Here is a 21,969-nt window from a genome sequence, read left to right on the forward strand (position 1 = left end):
ACGGCGCCGGCTCTCTGTTTAGGTTTTCTATGTCTTCCTGGTTCAATTTAGGTAGGTTGCATATGTCCAGGAATCTATCCATTTCTGATAGGTTTCCCTGTTTGCTGGCATACAAGTCCTTGTAGTAATTTCTGATGACTCTTTTTATTTCTTTGGTGTCTGTTGTTATGTTTCCTTTTTCATCTCTGATTTTATTGAATTTGGTCTTTTCTTTTTTCAGTTAGTTGGGCCAATGGGGTGTCAATTTTATTAATTTTTTCAAAAAAAACCAGCTCTTTGTTTGGCTGATCTTTTGTAACTTTTTTTTTTTAATTCAATCCTGTTGATTTCTTCTCTGATTTTAATTATTTCTCTTCTGCTAGATTTGGGTCTGGTTTTTTGCAGTTTTTCTAGATCCTTAAGATGAATTGAAAGCTCATTTATTTGGTGTTTTTCCAGTTTCTTGATGTAGGCACCTATTGCTATAACCTTTCCTCTTAACACTGCTTTTGCTATATCCCATAAGTTTAGATATGTTGTGTTGTTATCCTCATTTACTTCCAGAAAGTTTTTGATTTCTCTTTTGATTTCTTCTATGACCCAGTGTTCATTCAGGAGTATGTTATTCAGTCTCCATGTGCTTGTGTATGCTCTAGGGATTCCTGAGTTGCTAATTTCCAACTTCATTCCACTATGGTCTGAGAAGCTGCATGGTATGATTCTAATTCTTTTAAATTTGCAGAGACTTGCTTTATGGGCTAGTATGTGGTCAGTCCTAGAGTAGGTTCCATGCACTGCTGAGAAGAATGTAAAGTCTTTAAGTGTAGGATTGAAAGTTCTGTAGATATCTGTTAGATGCATTTGGGCTATAATGTCAATTGAATCTGCTGTTTCCTTGTTGATCTTCTGTCAGGTTGATCTATTTCTGAGAGTGGAGTATTGAAGTCCGCCAGTACTATTGTATTGGAGTCTATGTCTCCCTTTTAAGTCCCTTAACATATCTTTTAAATAAACTGGTGCCCTGTAATAAGGTGCATATCCATTTATAATAGTTATGTTTTCCTGTTGAATTGTTCCCTTAATCATTATATAGTGCCCCTCTTTGTCTCTCTTACTAGTTTTTGTGTTAAAGTTTATTTTGTCTAATATTAATATGCCTACACCTGCTATTTTTTTGGTTTCTGTTGGCATGGAATACATTTTTCCAACCTTTTACTTTCAGTCTGTATGCATCTTTGTTGGAAAGATGTGTTTCTTGTAGGCAGCAAATTGATGGGTTTTTCCCTTAATCCATTCGGCCAGTCTGTGTCTTTTAACTGGAGATTAGGGTCCATTAACATTCAATGTGACTATTAGTAAGTAGTAACTTTGCCCTGCCATTTTCCCAAAGATATTTCTAATATATGCTTTGAACTTCCTGTGATCTTTTACTGGGAGATTTTGTTCCTTTACCTTTTTTCATACCTTTATGGCCATGTTTCTGTGTTTCTGTGTGTAACACATCTTTAAGCATCTTTTGCAGGACTGGACGAGTGGCAACAAATTCTTTCAATGTCTGCTATGAAAGGTCTTTATTTCACCTTCATTCACAAATGAGAGCTTTGCAGGAGATAATATTCTGGGCTGGCAGTTTTTCTCTCTTAGTACCTGGGCTATGTCTCGCCATTCCCTTCTAGCTTGTAGGGTTTCTGATGAGAAGTCAGCTGTGAGTCTAATTGGAGATCCTCTGAGAGTAATCTGACGTTTCTCTCTTGCATATTTTAGAATCTTTTTTTTATGTTTCACTGTAGTGAGTTTGATTACAACATGTCATGTCAAGAATCTCTTTTGGTCATGTTTACTAGGGGTTCTATGGGCTTCCTGTACTAGGATGTTTCTGTCCTTCTCCAAATTCAGGAAGTTTTCTGCTAGTATCTCACTAAAAAGGTCTTTCTCTCTCTCCATGCCTTCGGGAACTCCTAGAACCCAAATGTTGGGTTTTTTAATAGTATCCTGTAGATTCCCAACAATATTTTTTAGATTTCTAATTTCCTCTTCTTTGGTTTCACTGTATGCTTTCCTGTGCTCTGTCTTCTAAGTCTGGTATTCTCTCTTCTGCTTCACTAATTCTGTTTTTAAGGCTCTCAAATGCATTTGTCATTTGATCTATTGAATTCTTCATTTCATTTTGATTTCTCTTCACTATCACAATTTCATGTTCTACTAATTGCTTCATGTAATTTTGATTTTTCCTTAAGATTTCATTTTCATGAGAGAGATTTTCTACCCTGTCCAGTAAGGATTTCTGTAGTTCAAGAATTTGTTTTTGAGAACTTCTACGTGTTCTTATCATATATTTTTTGAGATCCGCTTCTTACATTTCTTCTATCTCATCACCTTTATAATCTTGGCTTGGGGTGTCTTGTTCATTTGGAGGCATCATAATGTCTTCCTTGTTCTTGTTTCCTCAGTTTCTGCATTTGTTGCTTGGCATTATGAAGATATTCTTTGGTTTTATTTTTCTTCTTTCTTTTTTTTTTTCTTTTGTTTTGCTGTTGTGGTTTTTCTTGTATACTATGACTCGATTAAGTGGACTGTCTGCTTTTGATGGATCCTTAGAGGCTTGTGATGGGTGTGGCCAGATAGCTCTGTTTGATTCTTCAGGGTTAAGGGTGACACACCCAGGTTAGACATATTAAACTTTTTCTCTCTCTCTCTGTTTTTTTTTTTTTTTTTATTAAGAAGGGAAGTAATTCCACACAGCTGAGTGGAATTGAAGGCAGTCAATGTCTGAGCTCTGGCCCCTGTGGGTATAATATTTGTCTGCTCTGTCCCAAGGACCACACAAAGGATCTGTGCAGTCCTCAGTGTAAGCTCAGATTCCCCTGCAGTCTTCCACCAGGTTGCCAAGGTTACCAAGTTTGTGGCATCTCCCAAGAGTACTCACATCTCAGGCACTCCATGAGTTCTCTCACACACCCTCAGTTTTTTTTTTTTTCCACAGTCACAGTTCATAAGCTCCCACACATCACTAGGTCCTAACCTCCTTTTATTTCTCCCACCAGAGTCAGGTTTTTCTGCTTGGCTGAGGGCGGACACAGCCCTGAGGTGGCACAGCTTTTACTTATGTCCAAAATGGTGCCTGCTCTTTGTCTTGCTCACCTTTGTAAGGTGAGTGGAGAGAGAGAATCATGTCCATACTGGTCCCTTTTATTTTTATTTTTATTTTTATTTTTATTTTTATTTTTATTTTTATTTTTATTTTTATTTTTATTTTTATTTTATTTTATTTCTCTCTTTTAGTTAGCCTGGTGGACTTTCCCCCACAGGGCTTCAAGCCTCATTCCCTCTAGGCCCTTCCTGCGACTTCCCTGCCAGTGTCTTGGGCTACTGAGGTTTTGCCTCACCTCCCTTTCCAGCGCTGGTGTGTAGACTTGGCAGCTGGAGTCCCAAGCCATGGGCACCTGTGCCCTCCACGTAGGTCCACCATGTCCCACTAGTTCTGGAAGAGTTTCTTCTGCATTTTTTTCCCCCTAATTCTTCCCTGAAACTACAGTATCTCCACTTTTATTAAACTATCTTTTCCTGGACTATCAGTGTGCTCCCTCCCTATTCCACCATCTTGGAGGACTCCTGCCCCCTGTATTCTAATAGTCCTCCCTGGTAGGTCAAGGAAGTTTTGCCAGGACCTCTGTAAAAAAGATGAAATAAATTGTATTTCAGGAGAAAAGTGCTTTGTGTAGTGTCACATGATTTGTAAATACCCAGCACCTTAACTTCTGCCTAATGTTCTCTATCTTGCCACACTTAATTAAAAAACATTTATTTTTCAGATCCATTTCAGAAATTGTCACCAGTTCAAATAGTACTGCTTTAGAAAACTTTCATGAGCATGTCTTCCCTTTTGCAACTAATGCTATGTTTGGAGTGTATGACTTCAAAAAGCATATCATGAGGCTGGTGCTGTGGCATAGCAGGTTAATGCCCTGGCCTGAAGTGCCCACATCTCATATTGGCACGGGTTCAAGACTCGGTTGCTCCACTTCTGATCCAGCTCTCTGCTATGGCCTGGGAAAGCAGTAGAAGGTGGCTCAAGTCCTTGGGTCCCTGCAAACATGTGGGAGACCTGGAAGAAGCTCCTGGGTCCTGGCTTTGGTTGGTGCAGCTCTGGCCATTGCAGCCATTTGCAGAGTGAGCCATCAGATGGAAGATATCTCTCTCTCTCTCTCTCTCTCTCTGCATAAATTTGACTTTCACATAAATAAATACATCTTAAAAAAAAAAACAAAAAGCTTATCATAAAAATTTTCCCCCTTTCAGTAATTTCTTCTTGAACAATATGCAGTATACATGCATCTACAGAAAATTACTGTGAACCTTTATCCTGCCTTCTGAGATAGTAAAATTATATTAAATTAGATTTCATATGATAATAAGCTTCTTAAAATATAAACCAAAAGAACACAATGAGCATATATAAGCTGAAATGTGAAGAGCAACCTTATAGTCTCCAGATAATTTATTTTTATGAATCCCAGGACTTTTTTGTTGTTGTTGTATCAGCAGCTTTTCTAAGGTCTAATTGATAGGCAAAGATTGTTTTTATAGGAGCTTTTATTCAAGTTTTTTTAAAAAATTATTTGAAAGTATTGTATATAGAGGAGAGACCCAGAGAGATCTTCCTTCTGCTTGCTCACATCACAAATGCCCGCATTGAGCAGGGCCAGGAAAGAATGAGGCCAGGAACCAAGATCTTCATCTGGATCTCCCACATTGGTAGCATTTGCCCAAGTATTTGGATCATCTTCCACTGCTTTTCTCAGGCCATCAGCAGGAAGCTAGATCAAAAGCAGAACAGCCAGAACATGAACCAGTGCTCATATGGGGTGCTTGTATTGCAGACAGCATGTTTACTTGCTATGTGACAATGCTGGCCCTGTTTTATGGGAACTTCCAAATGAAATTTTTAAGTTGTATGCATTGTAGTTTGCATGTAATTCAACTTTCTGCCATACTTACTGATATATATCAGCATTTGATGCAGGACAAATCAGAAAACACAATGGCTTAACAAATAGCCATTTGATTTGCAGTTCTGACTGTGTTATGGGCTGTACTCAGCTGGGCAGTTCCTATGATCAGTCCAGGAGCAGAAATGAGAGTTTAGCCATTTGGGGAACTGATTGAGGCTTCACTTAAGTGTCTGGGGTTTGTGGTGAAACTTAGCTACATATTATCTCTGTTTTTCTTTTTTTGATAGAGTTAGTGAGAGAGAGAGAGACAGAGAGAAATGTCTTCCTTCCATTGGTTCACCCCCCCAATGGTCAGCATGCTGTGCTGTCCAAAGCTAGGAGACAGGCACTTCCTCCTGGTCTCCCATGTGGGTGCAGAGCCCAAGAACTTGGGCCATCCTCCACTGCCTTCCCAGGCCACAGCCGAGAGCTGGACTGGAATAGGAGCAACTGGGTCAGAACCGGCACCCCAACTGGGACTGTCACCTGGAATACCAGTGCCGCAGGTGGAGGATTAACCTAGTGAGCCATGGCGCCAGCCTACATACTATCTCTTCAACAGGCAGGCCCCAGGGTTGTTCAGAAGATAACTGTCAGAAAAAGAAAATCTGAGAAGGCAAATACTTCACAAATTGTCTATTTCTGGGGCTGGTTCTATGACACAGCAGGTAAAGACACCACCTGCAGTGCCAGCATCTCATATGGGTGTCAGTTCATGACTTGGCTGCTCCACCTCTGATCCAGCTCTTTGCTACAGCCTGGGAAAACAGTAGAAGATGGCCCAAGTCCTTTGGCCCCTGCTCCCTTGTGGGAGACCTGAAAGAAGCTCCTGGTTCATATCTTTGGATCTACACAGCTCCAGCCATTGCAGCCATCTGGGGAGTGAACCTGCAGTTCTAAGACCTCTCTCTCTCTCTCTCTCTCTCTCTCTCTCTCTCTCTCTCTCTCTCTCTCTTTCTCTGCCTCTCCTTCTCTCTTTGTGCAACTCTTTCATATAAATAAATATTTTTAACAAATTGTCTATTTCTATCACATTTACTGGTATCTCATGGGGTAAATCAAGTGAAATGGTGAAATTCAGGGTCTTTTTTAAAAAGATTTATTTATTTATTTGAAAGAGTTACACACAGAGAGAGGAAGAGGCAGAGAGAGATACAGAGCTCTTCCATCTGCTGGTTCACTCCCCAGTTGGCTCAATGGCCAGAGTTGTGCCAATCTGAAGCCAGGATCCAGGAGCTTCTTCTGGGTCTTACACATGGGTACAGGGGCCCAAGGACTTGGGCCATCTTCCACTGCTTTCCCAGGCCATAGCAGAAAGCTGGATCAGAAGTGGGGCAGCTGCGAATCAAACCAGGGCTATATGGGATGCCAGTCTGCAGGTGGCAGTTTTACCCGCTAGGCCACAGTGCCAGCCCCAATCCAGGGTTTTGTGAAGGGATGAATACAGGGAAAGGTGCTACTTGGAATCATTACTGGTAAAGTGCACTGCATTAAATATACATTATGTGTATTTGTTAACTTTCTTTAGTATAAACTTTAATAACAACATAATGTTTATCTCTGATAACCTTATTCATTTGAACACTCAACTTTTCTTTTTACTTTCACATTATTATTTTACAAAATTTGTAGATAATGCTTTCGTTAAACCAATGATAACTTCTGTTTAATCTCTGCCACTTAATATAGGTGGGTGCATTTTCCTATGTATTTTTATTTTTACAGGTTTATTCCTCCACAGTGAAGCTGATGTTTTCTTGGTTAATGTATCTATTATTATTTATTCATTATATTATATCCTTTTTTCCCACTGTTCAGTGCAGAAGGAAACCAGAGTTTTTTTTTTTTTTTTTTTTTTAAGATTTCATTTATTTATTGAAAGAGTTGCAGAGAGAGAAAGTCTTCTATCTGCTGGCTCACCCTCCAAATTACTGCAAAGGCCAGAGCTCAGCCAATCCAAAGCCAAGACACAAGAGCTTCTGGGTCTCCCATGCAGGTGCAGTGGCCCAAGGACTTGGACCATGTTCCACTGCTTTCTCAGGACATAGCAGAAAGCTAGATTGTATGTTGAGCAGGCAGGACTCGAACCAGAACCCATATGGAATGCTGGCACTGAAGGCAGCAGCTTTACCCATTATGCCACAGTGTTGGCCTCCTGAGTTTTCTTTGAACTCCTGCCATTCACCTTCTCTCCGAGGTATGATTCTGGGTCCTCCACATGTTTCTAAGAGGAAAGAAAATTAATATATCACCTGTAAGTGTTTTTTTTTTTAAATTATTCCCCAGCTTGTCAGTACTCATTTTAGGTGTTTAATGCTAGTTTATTTATTTATTTTTTTAGATTTTTTATTGATTTGAATGTCAGAGTTACAGAGAGGCAGAGGGGGAGAGGGAGGGAGGGTCTTCCATCTGCTGGTTCACTCCCCAGTTTTCCACAATGGCCGGAGTTGCACTGGTCCAAAGCTAGAAGTGAAGAGCTTCTTCTGGGTCTCCCACATGGGTTCAGGGGCCCAAGGACTTAGGCCATCTTCTACTGAATTCCCAGGCCATAGCAGAGAGCTGGATTGGAAGTGAAGCCACTGGGACTTGAACTGGCACCAATATGGGATGCCAGCACTGAAGGCAGTGGCTTTACCTGCTAGCCACAGTGCCAGTCCCAGTATACTAGTTAATTAAAATGGAAAATATGGGGTCAGCTCTGTGGCTCAGTGGGTTAATGCCCTGGTCTAAAGCATCGACTTCCCATATGGGCACTGGTTTGAGACCCGGCTGCTCCACTTCTGTTCCAGCTCTCTACTATGGCCTGGGAAAGCAGTGGAAGATGGCCCAGGTCCTTGGGCCCCTGAACCCATGTGGGAGACCCAGAAGAAGCTCCTGGTTCCTGGCTTCAGATTGGAGCAGTTCCAGCCATTGCAGCCAATTGGGGACTGAACCAGCAGATGGAAGACCTCTCTCTCTGCCTCTCCTCTCTCTGTGTAACTCTGACTTTCAAATAAATCAATAAATCTTTAAAAAATTTTAAAGTAGAAAAATAAACATAAAATTTATTATCACAGAATATACAGAAATGAATTATGAATTTGGCATGATTATGAAACATTACTGTCATCTATAATAATGCAGTTTGGTCTCTTGTTTTCTGTTGCTATAGCAAAATATATATTTGTTACATGAATTGAGTTGAAATTAAGCACAATATGCTACATTTTTGGGGTCATGTCTGAAACATTCTACACATAGATGATGTACTGAACAGTGTTTTAGTGCTACCTATGAAGTAAACACTTAGCATTCTGCAAGAGGAAGAGTTACCTAGTGCTAGAACACAAATCAGTTAAGTTTGCTTTCAAATTGTTAGAGTAATGGAGTTCTTAATACCTTTGAAAAGCTGAATTGGATTCTGGAATAGGATAAGGAATGTGTGGAGAAAAGAATCTGCTGGAGGCTCATTTATTTTTTTTAAGATTATTTATTTGAAAGGTGGACTTGCAGAGATTGGGAGAGACAGGGAGACAAAAGGATATATCTTCTATCTAGTGTTCATTCCCCAAATGCCCACAATGGCTGGGACTGGGCCAGGCCAAAGCCAGGAGCCTGGGACTCCATGGGTCTCCCACATTGGTGGAAGGGTCCAAATACTCAGGCCATTTTCATTGCTCTTTCAATCAGATTAGCAGGGAACTAGATTGGAAGTGGAGCAGCAAGGAGTCAAGTCCTCTGTTTACATGGGATGCCAGCATTGATGGTGGAGGCTTAGCCTGCTGGATCACAATTCTGGTGACTATTGCAAGTTCTGAAACAAATCTCTAAGCATTTTTCTCAGTGAGTCACAAATGCAGTTTGTACTGTAGACATTTCCAGGTTCTCTTTTTGGGCAAATAATTCCATTGCTTTCATTTAATTATGTATAATGTTATTTCAAATGTTTATCATTTGAATGTTTTGGGCAAGTATTTCCATTGCTTTCACTTTAATTAGGTATAATGTTATTTCAATTGTTTATCAGTAGAATAATCATAGACAAGGGCAAAAACTAATTTGTATTCTTTGTCTTACCTGTATTTTCTCTCTTACTTAAAAATATTTATTAGCTTGATAGAGAAAAAAGTTGATGGACTGAGAGATAGAGAGCTTTGACACATTAATTCACTTCCTAGATAACCATACCAAACAGGTGGGGCAGGACTGAAGCCAGGATTGAGGAATGGAATCTAGGCCTCCTTCATTGGTGACATCACCATTGCTTCCCCAGGTTTGCATTATCTGGGAGCTAGAAACTACAGCTGGCATTGGAAGTCATGGACACTCTGAGGTGGCATCATAAACAACACTAAGCTAAATGTCTGCCCTGTCTTTTAATATATTTTTTCTCTGACATATTGGAAATGATATGCATGGTGTTTTCCTGGAAATTGTTTTCTGTTCATTCCCATCATAGTTTCACTGATGGTTTCTTGCCTTTTTTTCTCGATGCTTCTACATACTTCTCCTTAACATTGCCCAGTCAAGAGTCAGTATTGCCCCTCTTCTAGCCTGCTGTGCAATTCCCCTTGAATGATGTGGCATTTGTGATTTGAACCTCCTGTTTCCCTCTAGGTTGGGCATTTCTCACAGCCTGTAGATCATGGGTTTGACTCTGTTGAATGCTCTGTGTGGCTTTCTAAACACTCAACAAGTCTAATGTGAAACCATATCCTTCCTTTTTTCCTTCATATCCATACACAACTGTCAGTGTTTATTTTGTGATAGAGTTAACATGTTGACTGGAAGTGTATTATTATAGGTGATGACAGCATTTGAAGACCTGGCTGTGTACTTTACGTGGGAGGAATGGCAGAACATGAACAATGCTCAGAAGATCCTGTACAGAGATGTTATGCTGGAGACCTACAGCAACCTGTTCTCCTTGGGTGAGTGACACCCATCACATGCCCAGTGATAACATTTTCTTGCTATTTGATTAATAAGGGAACACTTTATAATGTTTAATATTGGGCAGGATTAGAATTTGAGTCCATGAATAATCTGAATATCTACCATCTAACAAAAGATTCAAATTGGAACATTTGTTGCATAGCTCCTGAACCAAGCTGTAGTCCTTTAAATAACCCAAGATAGTGATTTCACAAAGTCTTACTTTGTTTCTGTTAATAGGGCACTGCATTACCAAACCTGACTTGATCTTCAAGTTGGAGCAAGGAGAAGAGCCATGGATGGTGGATGAATGCTTGAATCAGAGCCTTTCAGGTCAGTCTGCACATAAGAGACAGAGAGGCCAAGGCAGAGTGTGTAGATGTTGACTGGTGTTCTTTCCATGAATTTTTCTCAAGCCTTACTCCTGATGACAGCTGGTTTTGTGCCTCAGACACAGGCATTTAGAGATACCAGTATCTTTCTAACTTTTGTTCTTAGTGAAGATGTCCTTTGATTAAAAAAAAAAAAAATCCAGTCATTTTCTGATGTTACTAAGGCTTTTATCTAGGTTTGATACATTCCCCCGATTCTAACTTGTCCTTCTCTACACTCATACCTTTTCCTTCATGCACTTATTAGTTCCTTCAGTACTTGTTAATTAGGCAACATACAGAAACTTATTTTATTTTAACATTAATTTTTTTTTTGACAGGCAGAGTGGACAGTGAGAGAGAGAGAGACAGAGAGAAAGGTCTTCCTTTTGCCGTTGGTTCACCCTCCAGTGGCCACCGTGGCTGGTGTGCTGTGGCTGGCACACTGTGCTGATCCAAAGCCAGGAGCCAGGTGCTTCTCCTGGTCTCCCATGCGAGTGCAGGGCCCAAGGACCTGGGCCATCCTCCACTGCACTCCTGGGCCACAGCAGAGAGCTGGCCTGGAAGAGGGGTAACCGGGACAAAATCTGACACCCCGACCAGGAGTAGAACCTGGTGTGCCGGTGCCGCAGGCAGAGGATTAGCCTATTGAGCTGCCACACCAGCCTGTTTCTGTTTTTTTTTAAAGATTTATTTATTTATTTATTTGAAAGTCAGAGAGAGAGAAGAAGGAGAAGCAGAGAAAGAGAGGTCTTCCATCCACTGGTTCACTTCCCAATTGGCTGTCGTGGCTGGAGCTGTACTGATCTGAAGCTAGGAGCCAGGAGCTTCTCCCAGGTCTCCCATATGGGTACAGGGGTCCAAGGACTTGGGCCATCTTCTACTGCTTTCCCAGGCCATAGCAGAGTGCTGGATCAGAAGTGGAGCAGCTAGGACTTGAACTGGTGGCCATAAGTGATGTTGGCACTGCAGGTGGTGGCTTTACCTGCTATGCCACAACGCTGGCCCTCAGAAATTTATTTCTAACACATTGCTCAGATTGAGTTCCCACTCATGATTTTGCCCAGGCATAGAACTTACTCAGGACTGAATCAATAAATGTGAACTCTCTCTTTCTTAGTCTCTTTCTTTTTTTTCCTCTGTGCTTCTAAAATAAATAGAAAATTATAGTCTGTTGGAAACATTTGAGGAGTGAGCCTACAGTTGGCAAACCTCTGTTTCAGTCTGTCTTTATCTCTCATTCTGTCTCTCTGACTCTCAAGTAAGTAAATAAGTAAATGCTAAAAGATGGTCATGTGGCTGGTGCTGTGGCACAGTGAATTAACACCCTAGCCTGAAGCACCAGCATCCCATAAGGACACCAGTTCAGGACCCAGTTGCTCCACTTCCGATCTAGCTCTCAGCTATGGCCTGGGAAAGCAGTAAAAGTCCTTGGACCCCTGCACCCAAGGGAGACCCAGAAGCAGCTCCTGGCTCCTGGCTTCAGATCAGCACAGTTCTGGCCATTGTGGCCAATTGGGGAGTGAACCATTGGATCAAGACCTTACTCTCTTTGCCTCTCCTCTCTCTGTGTAACTCTGACTTTCAAATAAATAAATAAATCTTTAAAAATAAAAGATGGTCATGAGTAAGCCTCTGTGCTGTGACATCAGAAATTATGAAGCTAGGAATGACACTGTGGTGCAGTGTGTTAAAGCTCCAGCCTGCAACACTAGCATTGCATATGGGTGCCAGTTCAAGTCCCAGCTGGTCCTCTTCTAATCCAGCTCTCTGCTAATGCACCTGCAGAAGGAGCAGAGGTTGGCCCAAGTCTTTGGCCCCCTGTACCCATGTGGGAGATAAGAAAGACACTCCTGGCTCCTAACTTCATTTTGGCCCAGCACTGGTTGTTGTGCCCATATGGGGAGTGAACCAGCAGATGGAAGACTTCTCTCTGTCTCTCTCTCTATAATTCTAGCTTTCAAATAAGTAAAGTAAATCTTTGAAAACAAGAAATCATAAACTAAGCATGAGCTTACATAAAACATGAAAATAAGTGATCCTAGACTCACCAAGAAAGTAATGAGATTTTGAGACCCAAGGTCAAGTAGCCTCGTGGGGTTATGTTGAGTGGCTCAGATTTCTTTAAGGGTGGAGTTTGAAGTATGATTTCTCTCCTATTTTTCAGTATCATTGAAAAATAAAGAAACAAAAAGATAAGGAAAGCATAGGAAATGAAGCTTTCAGTGAAAATAGGAGGCAACTGATCAAAAGTCTCCAGAAATTCAAATTATCACACAGGAATGTTTCTAGAAAGAATTTAAAGGAGGTAACCAGCACTGATGATTTCAGAATGAGTTAGAAAACACTTTTCAAAGAAGATGAGCACATCCCAGTTTGCAGAAATAAATTTTTCAAACTGATTGGGAGCATTTAACTAAAGTGGTATATTGGGAATTTTCTGTACCTGTTGTACTTCTGAGAAGCTGAAGGTGTTGGGTGTCCTTAGGAATTTGGGAAAGCTGTCATAGAGTAGAGACAAAGTAGTTTTTCATTTGAAAAATCCCACAAATGACGTTTACCTAGGAAGACTGAGCAAGAGACACTCATAGATTCAAATCCTACTCCTTAAATGTTGTCCTGCTTAAAGTACAGGCACATTTCACTCTTCTCCACCTGCAAGTAAATTATCAGTAAAACTTTTTCATGTTTATGGTTGAGATATCAGAGAAGCAAAAAGCACACAATTTTTATAAAAATAAACTGGAGAAAAAGCACAGGGAAAAAAATGGTTGCTAGGTAGTGGGTGAATATTTTTATTAAATATTTGCCCATTCTTTAAAATATTTTATAGTTATTTCATCTTTGTGAAAGGCAGAGTGATAGTGAGAGAAGAGAGAGAGAGAAAGAGGTCCTCTATTAGCTCACTTCCCAGATGCCTGCAACACTTAGGTCTAGCTAGTCTGAAGCCAAAACTCTAGAATCCCTCTAGTCTTCCCTAGTTTCTCACAGGTTCCCAGGCACATGAACCATTATCTGGTTCCTTCCAGTTTACATAGGCAGAGAGCTGTACTGAAAGCAGAGTAGCCAGGGCTCAAACTGACACTGTTTTGAGATGCAGGCATCCCACACATCATAGCACAAAAGTCATTCTACCATCCTTGACAAACTCCCATAGTAAAAAGGATCATGTTTGAACATTGGGAAACCTTATGGTATATTAATGTATTAAGGAGAAAAACCATATAATGGTCACAAATAAGTACCTCATACTGATTTTGTGAACATCTTATGCCACTTGGATAACAAGTAACTTCATTCCCTTTACATGAGTATGCCAGGAGAAACAGTTACATGTGATTCAGTGACATGATTGCTTTTTTCTCATTTCAGTGGGCATGAAAAGGGATGACCTGATTAGGATCAACCAGGAAAGTCAGGACAACAATCTGAATCAGGATTTTATGAAAAATAAGAAGACATCAGCTCTCAAGAGAGTTGAATTAAGAAAAACACTTAGTTTAAATTCAAGCCATATTCCAACACTGATTATTCAAAAGGGAATCTATTCAGGATTGAAGCCTGAGGAATGGAATAAATGTCACACTGTGTATCCCCACAGTGGGCCTGATCAACTACAGGCTGGAGAGAAATTTGATAACACTAAGATACCTGGAAAATCTCTCCAGTTCTGTGAGCCTCTTGGTCAGCTTGACAATATTCACATGATGAAGCAGACATTTGGACCCACTGGACAAGCAAAAGTCTTCACAAGAAAGATGTTCTATAAATCTGAGAGGGTTCATATGGCAGAAAACTGTAATAAGTCAACTGTCACTTTTGGAAAAGCAACGCAAATAGAAAAAGCTATCCATGAAAATTCTAGCCTCAATATGCATCAACAAACTCACACAAGAAAGAAATTTTATAAGTACATTATGTATGTTGAACCTGTCATTCACCAGTCACATCTTGCAATAAACCAAAGACTAAATACAAGGGAAAAACTTTACACATGTAAACCTTGTGGAAAATCACTCAGTTTGAATTCACCTTCTGAATGTAATGACTGTGGAAAAGCCTTTGGACAAAAGTCAGTCCTCAGGAAACAACAGAAAGTTCACAGAGGGGAGAAACCTCATGAATGTAGTGACTGTGGAAAAGCCTTTACACAAAAGTCATACCTCATACACCATCAGCGAATTCACACAGGAGAGAAACTTCATAAATGCCTTCACTGTGGAAAAGGCTTTCTGTGGAAGTCAGACCTCATAGTACACCAGAGAAATCACACAGGGGAGAAACCTCATAAATGTAATGACTGTGGAAAAGCCTTTGGACGAAAGTCAGACCTCATCATACACCAGCAAATTCACACCGGAGAGAAACCTCATAAATGTAATGACTGTGGAAAAGCCTTTGGAAAAAAGTCAGCCCTCCTCATACATCAGCGAATTCACACAGGGGAGAAACCTCATAAATGTAATGACTGTGGAAAAGCCTTTGGACGAAAGTCACACCTCATCATCCACCAGCAAATTCACACAGGGGAGAAACCTCATACATGTAATGACTGTGGAAAAGCCTTTGGACACAACTCAAGCCTCAGGAAACATCAGCAAATTCACACGGGGCAGAAACCTCATAAATGTAATGACTGTGGAAAAGCCTTTGGACAAAATTCACACCTCATCATACACCAACGAATTCACACAGGGGAGAAGCCTCATACATGTAATGACTGTGGAAAAGCCTTTGGACAAAAGTCAGCCCTCCTCATACATCAGCGAATTCACACAGGGGAGAAACCTCATAAATGTAATGACTGTGGAAAAGCCTTTGGACACAACTCAGGCCTCAGGAAACATCAGCAAACTCACACAGGGCAGAAACCTCATAAATGTAATGACTGTGGAAAAGCCTTTGGACAAAATTCACACCTCATCATACACCAACGAATTCACACAGGGGAGAAACCTCATACATGTAATGACTGTGGAAAAGCCTTTGGACGAAAGTCAGCCCTCCTCATACATCAGCAAATTCACACAGGGCAGAAACCTCATAAATGTAATGACTGTGGAAAAGCCTTTGGACGAAAGTCAATCCTCATCATACACCAGCAAATTCACACAGGGGAGAAACGTCATAAATGTAATGACTGTGGAAAAGCCTTTGGACACAACTCAGGCCTCAGGAAACATCAGCAAATTCACACCGGAGAGAAACCTCATAGATGTAATGACTGTGGAAAAGCCTTTGGACGAAAGTCAGCCCTCCTCATACATCAGCGAATTCACACAGGGGAGAAACCTCATAAATGTAATGACTGTGGAAAAGCCTTTGGACAAAAGTCAGCCCTCCTCATACATCAGCGAATTCACACAGGGGAGAAACCTCATAAATGTAATGACTGTGGAAAAGCCTTTGGACGAAAGTCACACCTCATCATCCACCAGCAAATTCACACAGGGGAGAAACCTCATAAATGTAATGACTGTGGAAAAGCCTTTGGACAAAAGTCAGCCCTCCTCATACATCAGCGAATTCACACAGGGGAGAAACCTCATAAATGTAATGAGTGTGGAAAAGCCTTTGGACGAAAGTCACACCTCATCATACACCAACGAATTCACACAGGGGAGAAACCTCATAAATGTAATGACTGTGGAAAAGCCTTTGGACAAAGGTCAGCCCTCCTCATACATCAGCGAATTCACACAGGAGAGAAACCTCATAAATGTAATGACTGTGGAAAAGCCTTTGGACAAAAGTCAGCCCTCCTCATACATCAGCGAATTCACACAGGGCAGAAACCTCATAAATGTAATGACTGTGGAAAAGCCTTTGGACGAAAGTCACACCTCATCATACACCAGCAAATTCACACAGGGGAGAAACCTCATAAATGTAATGACTGTGGAAAAGCCTTTGGACACAAGTCAGGCCTCATGATACATCAGCGAATTCACACAGGGGAGAAACCTTATGAATGTAATGACTGTGGAAAAGCCTTTGGATGAAAGACAAACCTCATATCACAGCAGAGAATTCACACAGGGTATAAAACTCATGACTGTAATAACTGTGGAGAGCAATTAGCCGTAAGTCAACCTTCATCATGCATCAGAGAATTCACACAGGGCAGAAACATTATGAATGTAATGACTGGAAAAGCCTTTGGACAAAAGTCACACCTCATAATGCACCAGAGAATGCACACAGTATTGAAACTTCATGAGTGTAATGACTGGAAAAACTTAAGTTCCAACTCCAAATGCATCAGAGGATTCACACAGGGAAATAACCTTATAAATGTAATGACTGCAGAAAATCCTTTTTCTGTAAGTTATACTCATATCAAAACAATTCACACAGGGCAGCACTTCAGGTCAGGGCATTAACCTGCTGTGACACAGTGCTGGCCCCTGTAGTACACTTTTGTATTAATTTAACTTATAATTTTTTATAACCTTTTTTGTTGCATTATTCCCTGCTCCTGCAGGTGGCCCTCATTTTTATTGAAAATGTGTATTTTTATTCCTTCCAATTTACAAAGTCCTTTCTGGATTGATATAAATCTGATTTACATTCAGTTAGTTCCTCAGGATACCCTCAGGAGGAACACTTTTCCTAGGTTGCTTGGCTATCCCATGATAACAGGGCTACAAATGCTATGATGCATCTAGCTTCAGTAGCTCTTTTATTTCCCATCTAGATAATAGCTGTGCAACTAATCCATTCCACCTCCATTACTACCCATAAGAAATAGCTCTTCATCCCTGTTTAAGTCCCCACAGCTTCTTGCAAGTGTTCATCAAATTAAATCTTATTATAAACAGATTTAATAGAAAATGAATGATGTAGCTGCTGGTAGTTTCAGTGAGGTTGAATGATTTGCTGGACTGCTGTTTTGTCTGGGTTATCTTTCATATTACTTAGAACTAATTTTTCACAATATTACTTGCCTGAGCACTTTTTCCTAGGCTCCCAGCTAAACAGGTGTTTGAAGACTAGGTTTACTGTTAATTCTCACTAAGGACAGAGGTCCCACATTGAGAGCACAGATCCTTATGTGGTCCTTGGGACATAGTGAATATTATACCCACTTGATTTAGTACTCAGGCACTGGTCTCCATTGAAGAGAAGAACTCAGCTGAACAGAATATAACTCATTTCTGATTCAAAAAAGATTTACCATGCCAAACCTGGGTGTGTCACCTTAGACATACCCTTTCCCCTTGAAAACTGAACAGAGCTCTCTGGCCACACCCACTACAAGCCTCTAGAGATTCAGTAAAAGCAGAAAGTCCATTTATCTACAGTCATAATACAATGATAAAAACTGCCAGAAAAAAAAAAAAAAACGAGTATTTCCACAAATGCCAAATGGAAGAAGCAAGAATAAGGAAAACATCATCATGCTCCCAAAAGAATATGGCATTTCAATACTAGGTCATGAAGATGATGAGAGAAGAAATGCAAGAAATAGAACTCAAAAATTTGGTCATAAGATTACATAGAAGTAATCAAAAGCAAATGCACAAACTACTGAAATCCATGAAGGACATGAAAGAAAATCTCTCCCATGAAGTAAAAATATCAGGAGGAATCAAGATGAAATGAAGAATTCAACAGAATATGAAACTGAGATATTAAAAGAAATCAAAATGAAATGAAGAACTCAATACAACAAATAAATGCAGTGGAGAGCCTTAAAAATAGAATCAGTGAGGCGGAAAAGAGAATACCAGACTTAGTAGACAGTACAGGAAAGTATACAGTCATACCAAACATAAGAACAGGAGATTAGAAACATCCTTGCCATAACACATTGTAATCAAACTGCCACAGTGAAACAAAAAGAGAAGAATCTAAAACGTGTAAGAGAGAAACATCAGATTACTCTCAGAGGATCTCCAATTAGACTCACAGCAGACTTCTCATCAGAAACCCTGCAGGCTAAGAGAAAATGGCAAAATCTAGCCCAAGTCCTAAGAGAATAAAGCTGTCATCCCAGATTATTATACCCTGCAAAGCTCTCGTTTGTGAATGAAGGTGAAATAAAGACCTTTCATAACAAACAGAAATTGAAAGAATTTGCCACCACTTGCCCAGACCAGCAAGATTTCTTCTTTTTATTCCACTGTGGTGGATTTTATTTTTGTACTATGACTCTAGATAAGTGGACTTTCTGCCTTCACTGAATCTCTGGAGGCTTGTAGTGGGTGTGGCCAGAGAACTCTTCAGTCTCCAGGGTTAAGGGTATACCTCAGGTGGGCATGTTAAGTCTTATTTCTCCTTTTTTTAATCAGAAGGGAAGTATATTATGCTCAGAACTGGAAAGTGAGGTGAGACAAGATCACAGTAGCCTGAGCCACCAGCAAAAATGTGGAGAGACACCAGCTAATCAATCAGGCTATTTGGGTTATATTACAGGTATTGTTAAAATGTGAAGTCATGCTAAATTTTAAGTTTTGATAATATAAAATGCCACTGATACAAATGTCTGAAAGTTAAAAAGTCTAATGATCTTGTGTTACTAGACACGATGGTTATCTTAATGAGAAAGGCCCAGAGGCCTAAAAGAATTAAATGTTTTGTAAAATCCTACAGGTGCTTTTGAAAATACTGTGTAAAGTAAGCAAATGTCTCTTGTTGGTTAATGAGTTTATCATGTTAAACATAGCTATTTAAAATCTTTTCTCATCCACAGTTTTGTATATCAGATTTGCTGCTCTAAACTAAAACATTGTTGGTTCTGTGTTTAGCTGCCGTCCTATAGGTTCTGATGGATTTTTCCCAGCCACTTCTATTGAATTCAGTAATTTTGAATTGTTCTGTAAACAGATGAAGTGAATAATGCACTACAGGTTCCAACTGGAAGAAAGTATGGTTAATCAAGTTTACCAAGAACAGAAAGTAATTTTAATTGGTTGGTAATAAAAAAATCAGCTAAAGATTTTAGGAAACTATTACTAAAACTTCTTTATTGTTCTACCTTGTATGTTGTGTTATGTGTGTGTTCATATTGTATGTCTACATGGGAAAATTTATTTTGAGCTCTATCTTAATTGGTTTATAAAGGAAAGATTGCTCATAAATTTAATAGCTAAAATTAATTGAAGATACATTTGATTCACGTGACCTAATTGTCAGATGTTTTAAATTTGTTGATAGAAACTAAAAAATGTTTTATGTTTCTGTTTGCTGTTTAAACAAGCCACTTCATATTAGATATTTAAGATATATTTAAATACATGTATTAAAATTTATAGAAGGCATTGGACCTACACTAATTATTTTATAAGCTATTATTTAATGGTCAAAACCACTTGCTAAGATTCAATTTGATATTGTCAGTGAGCATTCTGGCAAGCCTGACTTGCTCCCACATTTCTCTAGATGGGACACTGACTCTGTCCTGAGGGATTCCTCAAGATGTAGTTTGATTTTTAGATCTTATGAAAGGAGTGACTAACATATTCTGTGTAACAATATAGCCAAAATGAGAGCTTAAATCATAATTTCGCAGCTGGATTTACTTCACCAAGGGAACCCAAATCCCCTTGGGCTAGATGGTGAAAGTGACATCTTAAGTTTTAACATATATATATATATATATATATATATATATGATTAAGTTTAAAAGTGACTATTTGATTGCATTAAGTTTTAGATTGGTCATATAGGAAACTGTGATAGTGACAGAAGTGAAGAATTCAATAGATCAAATGAAAAACACAATAGAGAGCCTTACAAACAGAATGGGTGAAGCAGAAGAGAGAATATCGGACTTAGAAGACAGAGAACAGGAAAGGATACAGTCAGACCAAAGAAAAGAAGAGGAAATTAGAAATCTAAAACATATTGTCGGGAATCTTCAGGATACTATTAAAAAACCCAACATTCGGGTTCTAGGAGTTCCTGAAGGCATGGAGAGGGAGAAAGGATTAGAAGGCCTTTTCAGTGAGATATTAGCAGAAAATTTCCCAGGTTTGGAGAAGGACAGAGAAATCCTAGTAGAGGAAGCTCACAGAACCCCTAATAAACACGACCAAAAGAGATCCTCACCACGACACATTGTAATTAAACTCTCCACAGTGAAACATAAAGAAAAGATCCTAAAATGTGCAAGAGAGAAATGTCAGATTACTCTCAGAGGATCTCCAATCAGACTCACAGCTGACTTCTCATCAGAAACTCTAAAAGCTAGGAGGGAATGGCGAGATATAGCCCAGGTACTAAGAGAGAAAAACTGCCAGCCCAGAATATTATATCCTGCAAAGCTATCATTTGTGAATGAAGGTGAAATAAAGACTTTCCATAGCAAACAGCAATTGAAAGAATTTGTTGCCACTCGTCCAGCCCTGCAAAAGATGCTTAAAGATGTGTTACACACAGAAACACAGAAACACGGTCATCAATATGAAAGAAGGTAAAGGAAGGAAACCTCACAGCAAAAGATCACAGGGAATTCAAAGCATATATTAGAACTTATCTTTGGCAAATGGCAGGGCAAAGTTACCACTTATCATTAGTCACATTGAACGTGAATGGCCTGAACTGTCCAGTTAAAAGACACCGATTGGCTGATTGGGTTAAGGAACAAAACCCATCTATTTGCTGCTTACAAGAAACACATCTTTCCAACAAAGATGCATACAGACTGAAAGTGAAAGGCTGGAAAAAGATATACCATGCCAAAAGAAATGAAAAAAGAGCGGGCGTAGCCATCTTAATATCGGACAACATAAACTTTACCACAAAAACTGTTAAGAGAGACAAAGAGGGACACTATATCATGATTAAGGGATCAATTCAACAGGAAGATATAACAATTATCAATGTATATGCACCTAATTACAGGGCATCAGTTTATTTAAAAGATTTGTTAAGGGACTTAAAGGGAGACTTAGACCCCAATACAGTAGTACTGGGGGACTTCAATACTCCACTCTCGGAAATAGATCATCCAGTCAGAAGATCAACAAGGATACAGTAGATTTAAACGACACTATAGCCCAAATGCATCTAACAGATATATACAGAACTTTCAATCCTACAGCTAAAGATTTTACATTCTTCCCAGCAGTACATGGAACCTTCTCTAGGATTGACCACATACTAGGCCATAAAGCAAGTCTCAGCAAATTCAAAAGAATTAGAATCATACCATGCAGCTTCTCAGACCATAAAGGAATGAAGTTGGAAATTAGCAACTCAGGAATCCCTAGAGCATACGCAAACACATGGAGATTGAACAACATGCTCCTGAATGAACACTGGGTCATAGAAGAAATCAAAAGAGAAATCAAAAACTTTCTGGAAGTAAATGAGGATAACAGCACAACATACCAAAACTTATGGGACGCAGCAAAAGCAGTGTTAAGAGGAAAGTTTATATCAATAAGTGCCTACATCAAGAAATTGGAAAGGCACCAAATAGATGAGCTTTCAATTCACCTCAAGGATCTAGAAAACCTACAGCAAACCAGACCCAAATCTAGTAGGAGAAGAGAAATAATTAAAATCAGAGAAGAAATTAACAGGATTGAATCAAGAAAAACATTACAAAAAATCAGCCAAACGAAGAGCTGGTTTTTTGAAAAAATAAACAAAATTGACACCCCATTGGCCCAACTAACTAAAAAAAGAAGAGAAAAGACCCAAATCAATAAAATCAGAGATGAAAAAGGAAACGTAACAACAGACACCACAGAAATAAAAAGAAT

The 21,969-nt window shown here is 39.6% G+C and overlaps 1 protein-coding gene across 1 annotated transcript in view; it reads left to right on the forward strand.

Annotated features, from left to right (window-relative positions):
* Window positions 1-19,209, forward strand: part of LOC103347453 (zinc finger protein 585A-like) — a 222,720-nt gene extending 203,511 nt beyond the window's left edge. Inside the window, exons 2-4 of the mRNA XM_070054810.1 lie at window positions 9,754-9,880; window positions 10,125-10,217; window positions 13,628-19,209. Of these exons, the coding sequence (XP_069910911.1) occupies window positions 9,757-9,880; window positions 10,125-10,217; window positions 13,628-16,257 (2,847 nt within the window). The 5' untranslated portion in view covers window positions 9,754-9,756 and the 3' untranslated portion in view covers window positions 16,258-19,209. The remainder of the gene's footprint in view (window positions 1-9,753; window positions 9,881-10,124; window positions 10,218-13,627) is intronic.
* The last annotated feature ends 2,760 nt before the right edge of the window (window positions 19,210-21,969 follow it).

The sequence above is a fragment of the Oryctolagus cuniculus genome, chromosome 12 (genome assembly GCF_964237555.1).
Source record: "Oryctolagus cuniculus chromosome 12, mOryCun1.1, whole genome shotgun sequence".
In the NCBI taxonomy this organism is placed as follows: domain Eukaryota; kingdom Metazoa; phylum Chordata; class Mammalia; order Lagomorpha; family Leporidae; genus Oryctolagus; species Oryctolagus cuniculus.